Here is a 22,180-nt window from a genome sequence, read left to right on the forward strand (position 1 = left end):
AAACATGCTCTGAGGGAAATAGAAAATGGTCAAGTTCATAAAGGCAACAGGCAAAGATATCCCAGAGAAGCTACATGGGTTACCTTCACGGAACCACGAGTTGATGTCGGCAGGCATTCAGTCACTTGCTGGTAGCAGATGGGTTGCTAAGCTGCCATCTCCAGGGAGTAAAGAAGACAGGTTCCAGGTGGTCTCAGGATGACTGGGTCAGACGTATGTTGCATTCAGGGGTGGATGTGTGTTTCACTTCCTTAATGGCCTTCCACCTCCATTTTAGGTCTCTTTGGCGTGAGTATATTTTGTCGTTCGTGGTCCACGAGAACACTGGCTTGGAGTACTCATTGCATTGATTCTTTTCTGAAATCAGCCAAAGTCTACCAATGTTTTCTTACTTGAATCATCAATATAAGCGTACACTACCTGCATTGGAAGAGCTTCAACATTGGTTGTTTTGACATACCATGACATTGTGATTTAGAGTAAGAAATACATACAGCTGTCCCTCAGTATCTACACAGAATTAGTTCCATCTAAAATCTGTGGGTGTTCAAGTCCCCTGCATAAAATGGTGTAGTATTTGCATATAACCTACACACATCCTCCCATATACCTTAAATTATCTCTAGATCATACTGTTCTGAAACAAATAGGCTCAGATATGTCTTCCACAAAGATGGGCTTATTCAGGATCAGCAGAAAATTGAAATTGAGGGTCTACAATCACGGCAAGCCACATGCAAGTTCCTGAATGGCAAGGGAAGGAGAAGGCTTTTACAGAGTCAGGAGGGTAAATAGAGTCCATGGCTTTTCATTGGCTGAGTCCTTGCCAGGAAAGAAGAGGAGTCTTTCTTCTAGTTGGGCTCTGCTATTGTAATAGGGTGTGAGAGCTCCCCATTCTGCTCTCCCGATTCTATTTAATTGAGGTTTTTGGTTTTTATTTTTTACAATTGCTTATCATCTCAAATACAATGTAAATGCTTTATAAGTAATTGTAAATACAATGTAAATGCTATGTCAAAAAAAAAAATAGTTGCCAGCGTGCAGCAAATTCAAGTTTTGTTTTTTGGAACTTTCTAGAATTTTTTTTTCCTAATTCTTTTCAATCTACAATTTGTTGAATCCTCAGATGTGGGACCAAGATACGAGGGTTTGGTCTCTACTGTATTTGGTCTTCAACCTGGACTCTGTTCCTGGCATAGAGCTCCTAAAGCCCTGTGATAAGAGCAATAAAGGGGCCTTTTGTTTTGTGAATGAGGAGACTTTGGGCAAGCCCTTAGGTAGTCTAAATAAGGGGCTGGTTGCCAGGGGAACTAACCAGGGGATTAGAGCATTGGAAATTCCAGCACCACCCCTCACAACCTCCATGGACGAGAGAGGGCCTGGAGGTTGAAATCATACCCGTGGTCAATAATTTAACCAGTCAGGCCTATGCAATGAAGCATCCATAAAACCCCAAAAGAACAGCTTCCAGGCTGGTGAGCACACGGCAGTGATGGTGAGCGATGCCTGGAGAGGGCATGGACGCTCCGAGCCCTTTGCCCACAACTTGCCCTAGGCATCTCTCCCATCTGGCTGTTCCTGAATTATCCTTTCACAATAATCTGGTGATCTGGTTACTAAAATGTTTCTCTGAGTTCTGTGAGGCACTCCTAGCAAATTAATTGAGCCCTGGGAACCTCTCATTTATGGCTAGTGGGACAGAACAACAAGTAATGATAAGGACTTGTGACTGGCATCTGAAGTGTATGGGTGGAATCTTGTAGGACTTTTGGAATCTGATGCCATCTCTGGGTAGATGGTGTTGGAGTTGAGCTGAATATTAAGACACCCAAGCTAGTGACCCAAGAATTGTTTGTAGGTGTGCAGATCGCCTGCCCATTGGAATTGGTCTCAACACCAAAAAAAAGGAAAAAAAAAAAAAAAAGCCATCCCTACAATCATGATTCCTAAAAGTATTTCAATTTGCTTACCAAGCCAGTGGAGCAAAAGATCTCATCACCTCCCATTTATTCCCCATGCAATAAGATATTCCTGGAGTCAACAGCAAGAGAGGTGCTGGTTTTGATTACAGAATGGTGAGGTGATGCCTGTTTTTTATTAAGCATAAATAAATTATTAATATATGCCAGATGTATTAGGACCAAGATTGTCATGCTCTAAGCATAAAAAAGTAAACATGGATTCCTCGAAGAAGTCTCATTGGCCCCGCAATTTCACTTTCCACAGTGATAACCACTGATGTGATGGATAAAAGTCACAAGTCAGAAAACCTCAGAACAGTGTCATCACTTGAGTTTCTGCACACAATACCTGATATTCAGAAAATAGTGCAGAACTGAGTCAAATTGTGCTTGGAGGTGAAAAGCAATGGGGTGCAGGTTGGGGGTGGGTTGGTGTGGATCAGCTAGATAAGGTTACTTGTTTGAACCTCCAATATGAAACCTGAATGTATTTGAATAAGTCATATTTCCCATGCTAACCTCTGCAACTTTCAAGGACACTTAGTCCTGGCGGCTGGAATCTGCATCAGAACTCCACATAGAAACATCTCAGGCCCCCTAAGTTCTTTACCGAAAATTCGGTCCCTGTCCCCCAGATGCAGAATGAGAATAACAGGACAAGGTTTTGAGGATAAAGGAGAGAGAAATTAATTGATTTGCCAGCTAGTGAGGAGGGTGACAGACTAGTGTCTACCTTCCTGCCTTCTGGGGAGAAAACAGGTGTGCTTAAAGGAAAATCTTGGGTTTCTATGGTTAAGATGAGAGGTACGAGTAAAACCAGCAAGAATGCCCACCCACATTAATCAGTAACAAAGAATGCACAGTAACAAAGAATGTAAGTTTTTGTTCCCAGCAATGGAGGGAGGGATGGGAGAAGCAGTTTCACTTAGAAATCATCCTTGTGGCCCCTTACAAGTTCACCCTAGATTTGCCCACCCTCCCAAGGAGAGCAGTGAGTAAGCGAGACTCAGTTTCCAGGGATGCTCGAACCTCTCTGATGCTGTCCTTGGCACTGCCCTGGAAGTCACTGTCTTTAGAGTAGGGATATGGAGCCTGTAGATGAGGTTTTCCTGTGCATTTGGCTCTACATTTGACATCACTTGTTACGGAAAGCAATGGCTATCAGGTGTTGGTACTCTCTGAGAATGAAACTGCAGAAAGAATGACTGATGGCCAGAAGCAGATCCCTACAACAAGGTGTTAATATTAGTGTCAGGATCTGGACCAATGCTTGAAAAATAATCCTCCCATTTGACAAACTGCAAAGAACATTTTAACGGATATGTTTGCCAATTCACCTCAACAATGTGAAATAATAACATGGAGAAAGCTGAAGCAATATAAGATATATCCCTAAGATGAAGGTTTAGGGGAAGGGATGGATTGGGAGTTTGGGACTGACATGTACTCACTGCTATATTTAAAATAGATAACCAACAAGGATCTGCTGTATAGCACAGGGAACTCTGCTCAATATTCTGTAATACACTAAATGGGAAAAGAATTTGAAAAAGAATAGATTTAAGTATTATATATAACTGAGTCACTTTGCTGTACACCTGAAACTAACACATTGTTAATCAACTATACTCCAATATAAAATAAAAATTTAAAAATAATTTTTTAAAAAGATGAGGGTTTAATAAATATCTAAAAATATTGCTTGCCAGTTTAAAGCTGTCCCTGGCTATGGATACTAGCTTACTTATTTTTTATTTCCTTTGGGCCCTATGACCTAATTGAGGGCTTACTATGTGTTCAACACTAGCCTATTCATTTGACGTCTTGTTTAATTAATTTGTGTAAACAACAGATAAAGGAGATGCTTGCTCTTTCACTAAAGAAAATTCTGGGGCACCCAGAAGTTAGTAACTTGCCCAAGGTCCCACAGAAGGCAATAGAGGCAGAATTTAAACAAGGTAGTTTGAGGCACCAGAAATTGTGATTTTTAAACAATCATAATATACTTCTCATGTAATGATGTGAAATTTATAATTGCCATTGATTATAAATGTTACATTTCCCAGGGACCATGTGTGTAGAACAAAAGCATCCTCGGAAGTGTGTTTGCTGGAGGGGAGTATGTTGTAGTGTAAAGAACGAGAGCTTAGGAAACAAGTTCAATCCCTAATACCCCAGATGGTCAGTTACACTCACCCTAGACCTCAGGTTTCTCGCAAATTAAATTTTGGTAACAGTTTAACAAAAATAGATGTTCTTTGATATTAGATGTGTCCTGATATTCTTGGATTAGGTGATTTGATATTTGAGGCCAGTACATTTTCAGCAAACCTCCTTGCTGCCTATCTATAGGACCAACTCCTAAAAATTTTTTTTTTAATGCCAAAAAGACCAGTATTCTGCCAAGAAATTTTCCTTCCTACGATTATACTAAAATCTTATGAAAGCCTTGTATCATTTCTTTCTTTGCCCTTGGAAAAAATGCTTATTCTTTCAGAGATCTAAATTGAGATTTGGAGTAAAAGGGTTTTCCTCTAGTGTTGAATTACCTTTTATTGCTTTGTTTTCCAAATTCTAAATAGCTTTATAAATAATATATTCCAGACTTACTAAATAATCATCATACTCTGTGTTTCTTTACTTCTGTTCCTTATGTTTAAATCTATAAAATTGCATATTTTTAGCAAGGAAGTGGTAATTTTCACTCAAGGCACAGTCAAAATAGGATGTAAAACTTTTGCTATGTACAAATCTAGTAAGGTAGTCATTATTTGCCACTTTGACCAGGCGTGTGTGTGTTTGTGTGTGTGTGTGTGAGTTTAAGTGAATTTGTGTTTGGAAGTACTTGTGTGGAGGAAATCGTTAGCTGGTTTAATTGGGGTAATTTAAAATCAGGTTACAGAGAGACACAAAGCTTCTCATCTCTGAAGATTTGACTAAGAGACATCAGTACCTTCCAATTTTTTTGGCTAAGGTTCTGATCAGATACTCTATGGAATAATTTGGCAGATTTCTTTTAGGAACTTTCAAAATTCAAAACTCCCTTAAGGGAAGAGATTTGGGGGTGGGGAGGGGATGGTCCCTAAAGATGTAGCCCATTCCAATGGAGACAAACGCTGGCTTGAGTTTCACCACTAGGTTTACTTGCCTGCAAAAGTTCCCAATAAAATCCAGCTGGTTTAAATTTTGTCTGCAGACCTGAAACCCAGCAAATTTGGCTTGGCTTCTTATTTTGCAGAAAATGCTTCACACAGCTATAATTTGGAAATACTGAAGTGTCCAAACCCTCCACAAAAACAACAGAACAGCTGTCCCCTACCTTCATTTTTTCCCAGCTCTATCCTTAAAGCCATAGTCGTTGTTAAGGGAGGGGGAAAAACTCTGCCACTAAACATGAAAGATTCTGTGACTCACCCATGACTACCTTTGTTGTTTGCTCTAAGCCAGAAAGGAAAGATGAAAGAGTTGCCATTGATGAGTGAGACGACTCACATTTTGGCATCGCTAGAGAGGGAAGGAGCATTTAAGATCATGGAGGGAAATGAAACAACAAAACAAGACTGTTACAATTTGAACAATCACAGGCTCCAGTTTGTGAAAACACAGTGTTATCTTTTCCATTTTCCGCCCTTATGCTTTCATTGGCTTCATACAATCCCCTTGTTACCCATAATTGGGGATGGAGTTAGTGCCAGAGCTACATAAAACAAGCAGTCTTTCCTTTATACTTTCTGTGTATCATGATTGTGTATGTGAAGTCATAAAAATCATTTATTATGAGCATGTGTATTCCTGGCTTAAAAAGCCAAGTATTCTTGTGACAACAATATAATAGCATCAGCTGTATTCCCATAAAACACCATATGTGGGCACTTAATAGTAATTGTCCTGGCACCTACATGCTGGGATATCATCTTAAAGGAAGACTTCCTCGAAAAAACAAACCTTTGGTAACTTAACACAGATAAAACCCCTTAAGGGAGACAGGTGAGTAAGGAGTAGAGATTTAAGAGCCCTTGGATGACAACCATTCCTCTTCTGTTAGTAACAGATTGACTCAAACCATCTTCTCAAGCTCTTTCCATGGGTTCGCAGAGACCCTTTACAGCATCGCGAACATCAGTAGTCTTTCAGTCTCAAAGTTGCAAGAATGCCCTAACACTACATTGGTATCGAGTAAACATAATTTTTCTTCTTCTCACCCATTACTCTTTAGAAAGCATTTACTGGGGGCTTGGGGTACAAACCACAGTAAACAAATTGGTTTTCAAACTAGATAAAAGAATGTGGAATGGATGAAAGCTGCTTTGTCAGGCAGTGTGAGTGTTTGGTGATGTTTTTAAAAAGTGTGTGTCTGTGACAGAGATTATTCCCACTGTCCCTCTTCTTTCCGCTGGCTTCCAGCTTAAGGCGGCAGGGCTTCCTTTGGTTGCCACGGAGACTGAACAAGAGGCTTTCCTGATGTGCAATACACTTGGAGTTTGCCAGAAGCCTGGGACTGATGTTTTACTTTTGCATTAGCACCTGGGTCAGCTGGCCAGACACTGCAGGCATATGGTAGGGACTTTCAAAGCAACTCAACTGCAGAAAGAGTCCAGAGCCCACTAGTCCCTGATGGTACATCTACTTTAGCTGGGAGTCAAAGCAATCTCAAAGGAGGGAAGTCATATAAATCAGAACTTCAGAGCTTTCTTCAAAGGGCACCTTATCATAGGGATACACTGCTGTGTGTCCCTGAGGTGTATGTAGGAAGATGCTGTGGGTGATGTTTTAAGTTTCCAGATCAGCCATCATTCAGTACCTTCATCTCAAGTCTCTCGCTCTTCCTAGTGTAGCGGACAGCCTAAAATGTACAATGGTATTTTGTTTAAAGTCCATATGGTAGTTATTACATTGAGAATGTACACTAAGCATATGTCTACAGTTCTAATGGCTCCTTCCAACACTTCTACATGGCTGAGTCGACCCAGTTAATTTCTCTCACTGTTGGCCCAAACTTCCATTCCAGCACCCCTCCACTATAATGGAAATATTGTTGGTTTTAATTGTTTTTGTTCTTTTAATGCTGCCAGGTAGCTGAAAGGGAACATGTGAGGTGGTAAGGTCTCTTACTGATCCAAATAAAGTTTTCTTCCATTGGTAAAACTGGCTTCCCTATATCTGGTCATGCCCACCCATTCCTGATTTTTTTTCAAAGTCTTTATCTATTAAACATAATTCCCCAACCTCTTCCTTTCTTCCTAAGAACTTCTATTCCACTAGCTCACAACAGTGTGATTTACAATCTGATCTTTCTCTTTCACCTCCCAAACCATGTGTTTTCTACTCTCTACTAAAGTTTCTCCATCCTGACTGTGTATTGAAAGTGTCTAGAGAGATTTTGAAATTAAGAATGGCTAGTACTTTATCCTCTCTTCTCCCTTGACCTATTAAATCAAAAACTATAGTGATAAGGCCAAGGAATATAATTTTAAATGCTCCGTAGCTAATGCTCATATGCAACCATAATCAAAACACACTTTCCAAATTTAAAAAAAATTATAGCTTCTATGTAGACCCTCTGCAATACACTTTATATGTCTTGTCTCATTTAATCCTCACAATAAGTCAATAAATATTATTATCCTCATTGAATAGAATAGGAAACTGGGCACAGAAGAGTTTGTTTGTTGGTTTGTTTATGTACCTCTGGTCACACATTTACCAAGTTTTAGAGCAAGGACTTAAGTCTGTGGCTTGAAGCCAAAGGCTGGCCCTTTTCCACAATGTAATACTGCCCCTCACTACAATTTATTGTCTTTATTTGATGGTAGCCTCTCTTTATTTTCAATTCTCATTATTTCTTTGTGGGTTTATTTAACGTGAAAAACAGCTGGAAAATCCATATCTACAAGGGCCTACTATCTTGTATTGTAATGCAAGTCAAAGGAGTTTAGGAATGAAAATAATGGGGCCTTATTTGATTTGCGCATAATTCAATCCCAGTAGACATAACGATGTTGCATCTCATACTTATTTCTAATAAGGTGAACTTGACGTTAGTATTGGTGCATGAGAGATAAGGAGAAACTGCATGACTATACGTCCCAGGGCCCAAAACAGAGCAAAGCATTCTCATCCCCAAGATGAAGACCATTCTTCAATGGTCTCATCACCTTTCTCCAAGTCCACTCTCCTCCTTTCTCACTTTTCTTTAACCTTTTTGCACTTTTTTTCTCCCTCTACCTACCATTCAGTTGAGAGACATAAGAGAGGAGAGAAGAAAAAAAGGTAATATTAATTAAGAACCTACCATTTGTCAACAATTTTCATTTGTGGTATATTATTATCCCTGTATCAGTCAGCTTTTGCAGGGTCAGGCAGTTACATACAATCTTCAAACTTCAGCGACTTACAAACCCAAAGACTGATTTCTAGGTTATGCCATGTGTAGAGAGCTCTGGGCTGACAGCTGAGGCTCTGCTCCCCATTTCTAGACTCAGGCTTAAAGGCATAGCCACGCTTTGGAACATGACATTCTCGTGGCAGAGACAAAAACAAAGCTTCTACTTGAACATAACACTCAAGCTTCTGCTTGAACATAACATACATCATTGCTGCTCACATTTTTGACTACCTCAAGTCAAGGTCAAGCCCAATGGCAGGGGGCAGTAAATAGACTCTTCTCACAGAAAGTGGTTCTCTAAGCCACAAGGCATTGGGTAGTAGGTGTTTAATTCATTACAGTGAAAGAGAAGTGAATCCTCCTACAAAATAATGCAATCTGGAGGGAGGGATAAATTAGGAATTTGGGATTAACAGATACACACTATTATATATAAAGTGGATAAACAACAAAGCCCTACTGTATAGCACAGGGAAATATATTCAATATCTTATAATAACCTATAATGGAAAAGAATCTGGAAAAGAATATATAAATATATATATATATATATATACACATATATATATATATATGTATAGATATGACTGAATCACTTTGCTGTACACCTGAAACTAACACAACATTGTAAATCAATTATTCTTCAATCTTAAAAATAAGTAAATAAATTTAATTAATTAATTTAATTTAATCATACAATATATCTCAATTCCCTTCCTACATGTGAGCAGCATGAGGCTGAGAGGTTAAGTTAACTTGTCCAAGGCTACTGCAGCTAGTGGATGACTCAGTTAAGACTGGGATGGAGTTCCTGCTCCAAAGCCAGGGTTCTTTGCTCTGAGCAGTCAGATTGAAAAGTAGAGAGGTAAACATTGCAGTTCCCTCCTCTATGACTCTTTCATCTTTCATGCCCAATCTATTCTGATATAGTGTGTTGTCTTCAGAATCTAAGGGTCATCTATGATTAAACTCTGCATTTTTAATATCAAATAAAACTAAATTATATAATATTTTAAAATGATGTAATTTGTTAAGCACTTATTTTGTGCCAAGCACAGTTCCAAACTCTTTATATATTGCCACATTTAATTTTTAATTAAATTTTGTGGTTGGCATTATCTGATTTTAAAGCTAAAGGAACAGAGGACCTAAAGTTGCCTAAAATGACAGTTCTGTGGGCAGGGAGAATCCACAGCTGATTCTGATGCTTCTGTTACTCTGCTCTGCATCATTCTGCTTTCCAGCAGAAATCTCTTTGTTTTAAATATACCCTTACACTTCCTCTCTTCTCTACTCCAGCTTCTTCCACACATTTTTAGATTTCATCTTCTCATACCTAAACTGCTTTTGTAGTTTCCTTATTAGATCTCCCCATCATGGATAGGACTAATTCTCGAATTCTGCCTTGATCATGTTATTTCTGTGTGCTCTCCATTGCCCCTGCTTTCATCCCTCCCACATCTCAATGCCTTCATTCAATTTTCAAGGACACTCAGAATGTAAATCAGCCTTATTTCCCACCGTTCATCAAATGTGTACCTTTCCCCTAGGTGTCCCTTATCAATTCCCACCTCACTTGAATCCATTATTCACCTTACCCAAAATTACACTGAGAATTTCATGAGAACAGGGTCATATATCATCCCATGAATGTACCCCATGTTGATTGTCATGGTGCTAGCTTTGAAGTAGGAAATAATTACTCAACTGGAAAAATCTTTACTTGGATCCAAATATGCTGGTTTCTGTCCCATGGTCCTGTGGACATTTACACGTGACTAGGTATAAATGATCCATGAACTCCTGGCTCTGCTGGAATGACTCTCTGAAGTAGAGGGCAGATGCTAAATTCTCCATATCCCATGAGGACAAGTTGAGAAATTGAAGAATAGAAGATTAACTAGCAGCAAACCTGGAATTAATGTTGCATCATGCCAACCACTCCAAGAGGCAATAAAAGTAGCATTTGGGAGGTCAGACAGCTCCCAAACCACAGGGTGAAAATTTTGCTTGACTCCCAGGAGTAGAGAACAACAGAAGTTATGGTGTCAGGTGATTGTGAATATGTGTGCTTAGTAGAGGAAAGAATTATAAATTAGTGCCTACACTGATGGATGCAAAATATTGTTCGTATGGTGTTCTCTGAATTTCCATTGACTAAGTACAAATAAGAATCCTTAATAAATATGTATGCCCACCCAAATACATAAATACTTGTCTGTAAGTCACATATGCCCCTGTTTTACAGGACTTTTAAATGGATTCCCAAATATAACCCATGGAGAAAATTAATGTAGGAAAAGTGTGCCCTACTAGTATAGTAAAAATAATGCAACAAAAAAGCACATAATTTATTTTGTCTCATCTAGAATTTTCCAAAGTCACTTACTTAGGGGCTCTTTGATTTTTCTAGCATATAAACATATTCTGCAGAACTAGTGTTTCATGGGACAGCTTAGAAAACTCCGCCTCTTCTAACAAACCTTGACGTTAATGTGTCCACCTGGAATCAGGTTTCTGAAATAGAAAATGACAGAAGGTTCTACTTCAGTCAACTGGCCTCAGGAGATCTTTCCAAGGAAAGGGGGCAAGGGAGAAAGGAAAGGAAGGGAAAAGGGAAAGAGAAAAAGAACCATCAAAGGAACCCCTTCCCTTATTCCTGTTTCCCTTCTCTTCCTCCCCACAAGTGCACATTTCTTCTCATGGAAGTTTCCAAGAGCTCTGTTATTTTAATATCAATTTTAGTATTATTTTCCACTCTCAAAAATCTTGCAAACGTAGGTATTGCTAGTAACATTTTACAAATGAGAAAACTGAAGCTCAGAGAAATTCTCAAAATTCTCCTCATCCAATGACCAAGATGCTTACTCTTTGCACATCAATGAACAAATTTGACTGTTAGAATTAATTGCCAGGTGAAATAGTTTCTTAACAGATTTTTATTGACTGGGCAACCACATGCATGGCAGTTGGGACACTGAATTTACATTTAAGACATGGTGATAATATGTGAAAAATATGTGATTAATGTGAAGACCCTTTGCTAATGTCAGTTAAAGATGAGAAAGAACTAAACATGATATAACTATATATTTCAAAATGTATGTCATTGCACAGGGACAGATGTGCTATTTCAGACATGAAAGTTGCTCATACACATTTTTTGGCCATCAGATAATTGTATGGGCATGGCATTGTGTCAACCATATTATACTTTAAATTAGATTGATATGATGTCTATTCTCAAGAAGGTTGCTGTCTAAGGAGAATTAACAGCATATCTCATGCTTTGATATTTAACTTTTCCCTGAAGATTTGCAAATGTATGTGCAGTGAAAAAATATTGCAATGATATATTTTTTTCATTTTAAAACTTGGTAACTTACAAAACTTTCTGAATCATCTCATTGATCTAAATGACAATTAAGACTCTCCAAAAATGTCTCTCTCCCCTTTATTTTTTTCCATAACTCTCTTTTCCTTGGTGTTTTTCATCAGTGTAAGGAAAAATTATGTACACCATCCAGGTAAAGTCTTGCACATTCCCAAAAGGGTAGACACTAGTGAATCATTCAATTCCAAACAAAGACATCAGAAAGCTATCTGGACAATTAATGGTATTGTTATGTGTACTTTTTCTTTAAAAAGAATTCTGTAAGTTAAAAACATCCATGTGTGAAAATATAAACTTGCAAAATTGATAAAATATAGTGTAGATTATTCCCCTTCTTAGCTTACATTTGTCTTATTACAAGATCTCCTAGTACTTATAGAATATAATTCAAGGCAAAAATTACTGTTTGATTTTGGGAACATATTTTTGTCTGTTGAACTCATTCCAGATATAGGCGGATTTAAACCGTGGGTTTACTTTTTATTTTTTATCTAAGACTCAGGTGGTATTGATGTAGACATAGATTATAGCAACAAAAAAAAATTAGCCACATCTGATTTTAAATAGTTACACTGCTCTTTTGTGTATTACTCTTTGTATGCCCTTTGCGTGGTGAATACCCTTGGAAAGCTTTACATATGGTCCTAACTCTATGTCAGTAGAAACAAAAAATACTCATATTGATATCATAGTCTAAGATAACCACCTTGAAAATTGAGGCATTCATTTTTTTGATATTTCTGTGAAATGCCAAAGTTAAAGTGGTTGATTTATTTGATGACATTGAAAGTGATGACCATTTTTCAGAGGTGTGTGCAAGTTGAAAAATCCTATAGGTATATGTGAGGCATTTCAGATTCTACAGTTATTAGATTTTGTCTTCTATTGTGATTTTTTGGCAACAGAAAATTACATATATATCTTATACATAATCATGGATATTTGTGATCAGATAATACTATTAAATGCTTCTTATTGTACAGGACTATCGAATTCAACTGGTCCCTATTATTTTTCAAATCTATTTCCTCATCCAATTGGCTGCCACAATGGAAAAAGCTGAAAATATTTTACGTTTTTGTGGTCTCCACAACATTTTTAAAAATACGTAATTGGTAGAAAATTTAGCTACAAATCACATCTTCACTATTTATCAACTCTGTGATCTTAGACAAGAGAATTATTCCGAGCCTGAGTTTCTTTAAGTTGAGCTAATAATTCCTATGTGGCTAGTTGTTAAAAAATTTAAACAGGATTTGTCAAAGTGCCTTGTAAAGTATTAAACACCACATACATGGAAGTAAAGCATTTTTTATGTTGCATGAGTATGTACATCTCTCTCTGCCATTCTATATACAGATATATGAATATATATATTCTGCCAGCATAATCATCACCACCAACAAGGAAGCTTTAAGAGATTCAGAATCTCTGCATTATCCTAGACCTACTGAATCAAAATTGGCATTTTAAGATAAATAGAAGATTCATACTAATGTTTGGAAAGCATTGTTCTCTGTGGTCTACTGACAGTGTGATCTCTCTCCCCCTCTCTCTTTTCCCCTCTCTCTCCCTACAAACACACATATACAGGTAGCAGCCAGAGAGCTAGGTGGTGATACCAACAAAGGAAAGCAGATTTATCATCTTGAGTTGATAAAAGAACTGCCTAGAAAGATACTTCCTGTTTTAATTAGAACTGACCATGAATAGTAATAGAAGGGTAGAAAGCATTAAACAGCTCGTCCCTGGAATGGTGATGACAGTCAAGACTGAGACAGAATGGATCATTGGCTAAAACAGTCTGAGAAGTCCCATCCAATTTTGTAACTCTACCCTACATACACACTTGTGTATTTACAGATATATACCCTAACCACAAATATCCTATTCCTATTTTCAATCTATATATTTAGATCTATTTTGTATGAGCCCAAAACTACAGATGAAAGATTTTTTTTTTTACTTTCAAGCTTTAAAATCATGGCCTTCTAAAACAATAACACTACATTTATCAATTCTAGTGTTAGTTATCAGAAATAGTATAATTGCATTCCACTTGCCTTCTCAGAAACTACTTCATTATTTGCAGAAACTATTAAGAAAAATGTGGAACATCTGAAATATTTTAGTAGTGCCGTTGAAACTCACCATAATCACCAAGCAAATCCACAATCTGCTAGACATGTATATACCACTGTCATTCAACCACCCATAAAAGAGGGGTAGCCAGGCTGGCCAATGCAGTCATTTCCTAACACTGAGCTTTTAGCTCATGAAAAAAGAGCAAGACCAATGTTTTTGAAGGTATACTTATTCGTTTATATGCTTCTTGGTTTTGTTTTGGTTTTAGTTTTGATACACATACACTATGAAACCATCAGCATAATCTATACCCTAAGCATATACATCACCTCCAAAGTTTCCCTGCCATCCTCTATTATTATTTAGTGTGATAGGGCTTTCCTGGGACAGACCCCTCCCCCATACCCTCTGCTTTTGATCCTAGCACCTGAGGCCCATTTCCTGAGTTTTTCAGATACTACAACCACCACCAAATGGAAGAAATTAACTACTTGATGATCATGAGCATGTAGTCTGGACCTTCTGGTGCCTAAGGATTGATAGTGTTAACTGCCCAGTTACTTCAATATCAACCAATCCAAGAATTGTGCACCAGCTGATCGCATACCCTATGAACCCCTCTCTTCACCTGGCCTTTAAACATGCTTTGCTGGAACCCTGCAGAGAGTTCAGGGTATTTTGAACATGAGCCACCTGTTCATCTTGCTGGGGCCTGCAATAAATCTTTCTCTGCTCTGGACTCCAATGCTTCAGTTTGTTTGGGCTCACTGTGGGTTAGGCACATGAACTTGCATTTGGTAATAATTTGAACACTTAACCTAAGATCTACCTTCTCAGAAAACTGTAAGCATACGATTCAGTACTGTTAACAATAGGCACTATGGCGTATAGTAGATTCCTAGACTCATTCGTCTTGCATGACTAAAACTGTATACCCATAGACTAAAAACTCTTAAGTTTCCACTTCCCCCCAGCCCCTGGCAACCACAATGTGTTTAGCATTAGTGGAAAAAGATAAACCTAAGATATGCTTTTATCTTCTTTGAAGTTTGTGAACTAAATAAAAGGCTATTCCTCACTGATGCATGACTATTTATGACTGTTTAGGGAAAGCATATTATTTAGTTGGTTTAGTTTTTTGAACATACATTTTGGGAGCAATGGTGTTATATCCATGTTAGGTGTTTATACCTTGACATCATATTACTCACATATTGGTTTTTCAAACTTGTAGGTGCTGATATACGTTCCCTTCTTGCCAGCAACAATGCTTCTTAGATCCACTTTAGAAGGAGGTTTTCATATTGATGATCAAAAGAGTCCATGATACATGGAATCTCAATTCTGACCATTAGGTGAAACAATTCAAAACTCATTTCTAATTTGGGAATTTACATACCTTCAGATGAGACAATATTGGCCAAATTATGAATAACACCAACCCTGGGATACCCAAGAAGGTCAACCTTTGTTGGTTTTTTGTTTGTTTCTTTGTTTTTAAATTTTATTTATTTTTTGGCTGCGTTGGGTCTCCGTTGCTATGCCCGGGCTTTCTCTGGTTGCAGTGAGCAGGGGCTACTCTTTGTTGTGGTGCACAGTCTTCTCATTGCAGTGGCTTCTCTTGTTGTGGAGCATGCCCTCCAGATGCCCGGGCTTCAGTAGTTGTGGCACGTGGGCTCAGTAGTTGTGTCTCAAGGCTCTAGGGCACAGGCTCATTAGTTGTGGTGCACGGGCTTAGTTGCCTCACGGCATGTGAGATCTTCCCAGACCAGGGATCGAACCCATGTCCCCTGCATTGGCAGGTGGATTCTTAGGCACTGTGACACCAGGGAAATCCCCAAGAAGATCATCCTTGAATTTTCATTCTCACTAAGATGTTGCCATGGTATTGATGCTCTTTTATTTAAACTTAGAAAGAAGACAATAGAATTTTAACTATGTCATGAGATGCATTAACAGGGAAAAATTAGGAGTTTGGAATGAACATATACACACTACTACATGTAAAAGAGAGAACCAACAAGGACCTACTGTATAGCACAGGGAACTATATTTAATATCTTGTAATAACCTATAATGGAAAAGATCTGAAAAAGAATATATATATATAACTAAATACATATATATACACATATATATAGCTGAATCACTTTGCTGTACATCTGAAACAGAACATTGTAAATCAATTATACTTCCATTAAAGACGGCTACAAAAATATATTTTAAAAATTGTTCCATGAAAATATTCATCAAATTTTTCTTCCAATCAGACTCTTCTAGGTTATGCTTTATTTCAATTTTAACTGAAGGTTTACAGATTTGCAGTCTGTGCTAAGTTTAATTTCTGTTTCAAGAATTCTGACATTTATTTTTAAATCATTACTTTGTGTCTGATCTACCACATGTTTTACAATGCATTTACCACTTCATATAAATTATACAAAGTAGAGGTTTGATCTTCATCAACTCTCAGCCACTGCTGTACAAGGCTTTTAGAAGAAAAAAGGCAAAATGATCCCATCTCTGAAGCTCAATTGGGGAGAATACTATTTAAATTTGTTCTTACTGTAAGGCTGAAATTAATCTTGATTTCCCGTCAAATGTACAGGGATTTTACAATATAGTTCGTAATAGTGTTTAATTCCTCCAGGATAGGAGTTAAGATAAACAAGTCACTGACAGTGTTTATCTATAAATATAGCAGATGGTGTGGGACTGAGGTTGGTTATTAACTCTGCCGACTTTAATTTCATGGTTATAAACACAGTAAACCTCACTGTTTATAAAAGGTGGGGAAGAATCTCCAATGGGCTTCAGTAGCCAAGAAACTCTCTGTAACATTAATCTCTCTAACTGATATTTGGTATCCTCCTAGGGCGCAATATTTAAGATTGTGGAGTGACTGCTAGTCACATTAAAACTTTCACTGGGATCATTAGCTAGCATTTCTGTCATTGATCTATTATAACTTTGTTAATGAATTCCATGTGAGTGAAATTTAGTGAATGAGACAATTCTTTCTAAGCCTTGCTAGGTGAATGTTTAACAATTACTTTAGGCCGTTATATATCTAAAAGATAGCCTAATTACTCAAAATCATACCTTTTTTCTTATACAAAGATGAATTGTGATATCTAACTAGGCAAAATGTACTTAGGGATAGAATTTCATAAAGGAAAACTATAGCATCATTTGAATAATCATCCAATGTATATTATATACAGTTACCTTGAGGTCATGAATCTCCCTAAAATGTCACAAAATGCCATAAAATTAAAAAAGAAGCAAAACAATTTATCCTTAATATTGTAATTTATTTAAATATAAAATTTCATTATGATCATTTAGTTCACTAAAAATTTGTATGCTTAATTTGATTGAAATTAATTCTTCCCCAGAAAAGGACCACTGTTATAAAAATGATATTATTTGAAATAGCTCAGTTTTTCCATTCTGACTTTCTAGTGAATAACAGAATTATTTTATAACCACAAAAGTGAAAAAAAATCACAAGTTCTACCTCTATTGCTTTTACATTCAGAAGAGGTTGATTTTTCAGTTCCTAAGATAGTCAGACTTTTATAAATATAGGATAATCTGATATGTGAGTTGGGGATTAAAACAATGTTGAACTAAAAATATCTTAACTCTCTTAGAGGTCAGACTCCTTGAGAATGAGTTTTCAATGAAAAAATCCTCAGTTACTTTTCTAGCTCTTGTGTTGGGCTGCTTCTTCTGGACCTACCCTGAGAGTTTTACTACTGATCTGAACAGTCTGGCTCCTGTGCTTTCTACCAATTAGTCTCAAGGGAGACCTCAAACCTTGGTTTTCAAGGAGCTGGCTTCTGACAGCATCAGCCCTGGGTGCAGAGGGACTGAATGGGACTGTTGGTAATATACCTTCTCATCTCCTTTCCTGCTCAGAGCCTCTTGTCACTAGTTGTTATTGGATGCAATACCCTGTTATTTTTTTTTTTATTAAAGATTTTTTTTGATGTGGACCAATTTTAAAGTCTTTATTGAATTTGTTACAATATTGCTTCTGTTTTATGTGTTGTCTTTTTGGCCGCAAGGCATATGGGATCTCAGTTCCCCAACCAGGGATCAAACCCACACCCCCTGCATTGGAAGGCAAAGTCAACCACTGAAACATCAGGGAAGTCCCCAATACACCACTACTGGATACACTCACTTCCACAAAAAACTATCCACTCAGACTTAGACTTCTAGATCTCAAAATGCATGAAACATCTATAAAAGACAACAAAGTCTCTCTCAAGTGGAGGCTTTATCTCAGTTTCCTTTTTTTTTTTTTTTTAAACCTCAAAACCCACCTGAACCATTATTATCAAAGAAGTTGGTTATTGGGCTATTGGTATGTTTGACATTCATATATGTGTTGACTTGAATCAAACCTAGGGGTAATTTCACTTCAAAGTTATCAATAAAAGTCACCTAAAATGGATATCAGTTAAGTCTAAGGATTGCATCTTCTTATCTAAGTTGTGACGTTAGGGTGGATAAGTGTTTAGGAAAACATGGTTGAGAAAGCAAGGGCCACAGAATGGGCAAGAGGATCCCTTCAGTAAGGCAAAAAAAAAAAAACATAGAAGGTGAAGGGGCTAAAAAGGGAGACTGAATAGCGGAAATAAGCAAAACTGGGTGTTGAAGTGTTTAGGTAGAGAGGTGAACAGAGTGATTCGTTTCAGGAGTCTCCCTTACGTACTTTAAGAATTCATAAATATGGCAGGTCTTAGGGAAATGAGATATTATTAACAGCACATTCAAACAATCAGTCTTGTAAAGAAGGGATCTTTTTCTGTATCCCAATGGGTAGCCTTAAATTACTGTGCTGTTTTTTTCCTAGTCTATGTATAAGGTACAATGAACTCTCTTATAAAATGTAATCACTTTCCTAGTCATGCTTTGGGAAAAAAAAAAAACAAAAAACCAAAACCCAAACAACTTCTGTTATGAAATTATCTGATTAAAGGGTGAAAAAAAAAAAGCTGTTAACATTTAATAAAATTTCTCCCCCCTTTCACCCAAATCTATCATATTTTAGATAGAATAATGTCATCAAAATAAATCATTGCCTTATAGTATAAAGCAAATTACAGCCCATGGGATAAAAGTAATGCATGACTTTTCAATACTTTCATCTCACTTTCATTATTTTCTTTCAGATTATCCAACTCTGTCTAATGTCAAAGGTGTTGCATTGCATAAAGGAAAACACGTAAAGGAAATAACTCTCAGTGGATTTCATTCCGCCTTCAATGGTCAGAGACAAAATCCATCCCCCAAAATATTTTTAGTATTTATTCTCCCTAAAAATACGGTAATTAAAAAAAAATCTTTTGTTTCTAGGAGAAGTCATCTATGCTGTCATGTGCATGACGGTCACCTGTGGAATTCTTCTCTTGGTGATGGTCAAACTGAGGTAACTGGATCATCCCAGAAGGGAAGGGCTAGAGAGAGACCAGCCCCGTGCAAGCACATTTCGCAATGGCAGAGCTCAGCAGGGCTGAGTAGGAAAGCTTCGCCTAACACGTAGAAAGCCACTCTTAATGCGGGATGGGAACTTGAAAACGTTATTCGGTCTCCATATGTAAGGGAAATACGATCACAGGGGTTTCTTGCACACTACATTTTATAAGCACATACGCGGTGTTCTCCCAACTAAACAGTTCCCAATCTTTCCCCTGATTTTCCTACAACATCCAAATTGAACTTTGCTGCATTCTTTATTCAGATCCCTTGCGGGATTCATCAGCTCACGTGATGGACCTGCTGTGTACTTCACACACTTTATACTTACCTGAAGATTTACTCTTCACTCTAATTTCTTATATGCTAATGAGCTTTATTCATATTTTACTACATCGTTATTAAATGAGACATGTAATGTGGCCCCACTGGGTACTCTTAAAGAGATGTGTTACTATTGCCTGATGTGAACTCACTTTTTCCACATCTTGTGTTTCCTTGGCTGCCTTCATTGTGAATGTGAGACCTCAGGTTAGAGATACATCAACCTCTAGATTTCTACGTGTCTAGGGTGTAACATTTTTCCACTTATTTTTAACACTTACAAATAGCTATAAAGTGGTGTTCAGTTGCTTACTTTTATTTAAAAAAAGAACCTCATATTTAAATATCAGTGCTGCTTATTTGCTTATTTATGATACAAACGTGTACATTTTTGTATAATTTGAGTATCATAAATGTTAATGAAGAAATATATATATTAAGGGTGTATATACATATACATTATATATACACACACATAAAATATACTTATCAGTAAGATTAGGCCTGAGGGCAGCAGAGGTGGTGGACATCAATCTCAGAGAAGAAGAGTCAGTAAATTTGACGATGCTTGTACACGTATGGTTCCTCAGACTCCCAGGCTTTGACGACCAGACAGATCAAGTGCAAGATTTAATGGGGAGGTGTGTGGTGGTACCAAGGGGTAGGGCACGTGATGCGTGGGTGCTCTGTCTACATTCAAACTTACTAATTTTTAAATGTAATCCCAGCTAATATTCCCTTGTTGGACCCAGCTCCCCTAACCATTTAATTTAATGCTGACCAATGTCAATATCAAACTACTTTTCTCCAAGGACTTAAAAATTGCATTCATATGAAAAGACGTTCTTTGAGTTCCAAGATATAGTTTAAAGGCCAACAAATTAGAGTCAGTTTCAAGGGGGAAAGTAGCATTTGGAATTTATTAAATGTTCCTTTGTTTTAAAATATTTGAGAGCATGGTTCAGTTACTGGGCCTGCCTAGATATTCTATCACAGAAGTATTGTTTGAGAGAAGGACAAAAAACTTTCTAGCTTAGCAAAACTCTTAAAAAGATTCTCAATCTTTTTTTTTTTTTTTTTTTTTTTTTTTGCCACACAGTGTATAAAGTTCATATCTGCCACTTAGGTTTTTTTTTTACAGATTACTGTTGTACCCCAGGTAAATAAGGCCTAGGACTATTCAAAATTTCTTATATATCAGCTGTTATTTCTCCTCCTTTCTTGCCTGCATAGAAAGGCATATTCCTTTACTGGATGACAATGTGCGTGTTATAGGCAAAAATCTTGAATTGACTCTAATATGTATTTAAAAGCATATCATTCATATTATATATTATACTATTATTATATTATATCACATTATTATATAATTATAGCATAATATCATTATTATTATATTACATTGAATTATAAATTATTTTCCATACAATTTAAATTTGATCCTTATATGTAATCTGAAAGATCCAGACCCAGGGTTAAGAAATGATAAAAGTAAAAGCCATCATGGAAAGAAGGAACAAAACAAAACAAAACAGAAGCATCAGTAACAACTAAACCTGTGTTACCTCACATTGGAGATAATAACGCCTTCTTCATGAAAGCAGGCTGCTTGCCACTCACCTCGTGGGCAAGTCTAAGCCATGTGAATACCTTCTGCAGTAAAGATTAAGGTTTTTGCATTTGCTTCATGTTATGCGAAATTAAAATAGCCCTAAATCTTCAAAGAAATTTGCCGCAAAACCAATAATTAAAATTTAAATATTTGAGAAAAAAACTTTCTCTTTTTGAAAATGGTTACTTGGAGATCATAGCTAAACGCATGACACTTAGAAAGACCATAGAATATTCTACTTTTGAAACTTTCTTCCCTTTCAGGCACAGAATCTAACCAAAAATATAAGCACAGACACATTTATAAAATCCTTAAAATGGCATATGGTTAACTTTTACTTTCACTTTTATGCAGAACCTTCAGAATATCAAGTCAAAACAAGAGATCCTTCACCAATCCAGATACCTGGAGTACCCACGATTCATTAAGAGTCGCGAATGGTTAACAGTCACTTTCTTTAAAGCAAGCCTTCGTAGCCAGTCAACAGAATATCCAATCCATCGTCAATAAAGAAAATGTTAGGATGGATTTAATGATACTGGATCATTAAGTATGTTCATGTAAGGTATAATAATTGACATGATGTTAGATTTGTTTTTTCTTAAGAAAAAAATTCAAGTATAAATTTACAGTGGTATCTTTTATGACACTAGTATAGAATTATAGAACTACCCTTGAAGGCAAAAAAAGTATTGTTCTAAGTTACACTCTGCATGACTTGTTTCATAGTAAATCTGAGTCCATATAGGATTAATAGGTTGTATCATAATATAACATTTTATAGTTAGCAGAGTTTTTTCTGATCATTTTTATAAATGCCTATTAGCTTGCCAAAAGGAAATGCTAATAAAAATATCCAGTATATTTGTTATTTGTATATCCATTTCCAAATCACCAACTAAATCATTAGCATTGACTTTAGGTTTCTA

General features: G+C 36.9%; 1 protein-coding gene across 1 annotated transcript in view; it reads left to right on the forward strand.

Annotated features, from left to right (window-relative positions):
- Nucleotides 1-21,679, forward strand: part of GFRAL (GDNF family receptor alpha like) — a 57,783-nt gene extending 36,104 nt beyond the window's left edge. The window contains 4 exon segments of the mRNA XM_057698198.1: nucleotides 19,012-19,107; nucleotides 19,196-19,268; nucleotides 21,606-21,624; nucleotides 21,626-21,679. Of these exon segments, the coding sequence (XP_057554181.1) occupies nucleotides 19,012-19,107; nucleotides 19,196-19,268; nucleotides 21,606-21,624; nucleotides 21,626-21,679 (242 nt within the window).
- The last annotated feature ends 501 nt before the right edge of the window (nucleotides 21,680-22,180 follow it).

The sequence above is a fragment of the Hippopotamus amphibius genome, chromosome 11 (genome assembly GCF_030028045.1).
Source record: "Hippopotamus amphibius kiboko isolate mHipAmp2 chromosome 11, mHipAmp2.hap2, whole genome shotgun sequence".
NCBI lineage: Eukaryota > Metazoa > Chordata > Mammalia > Artiodactyla > Hippopotamidae > Hippopotamus > Hippopotamus amphibius.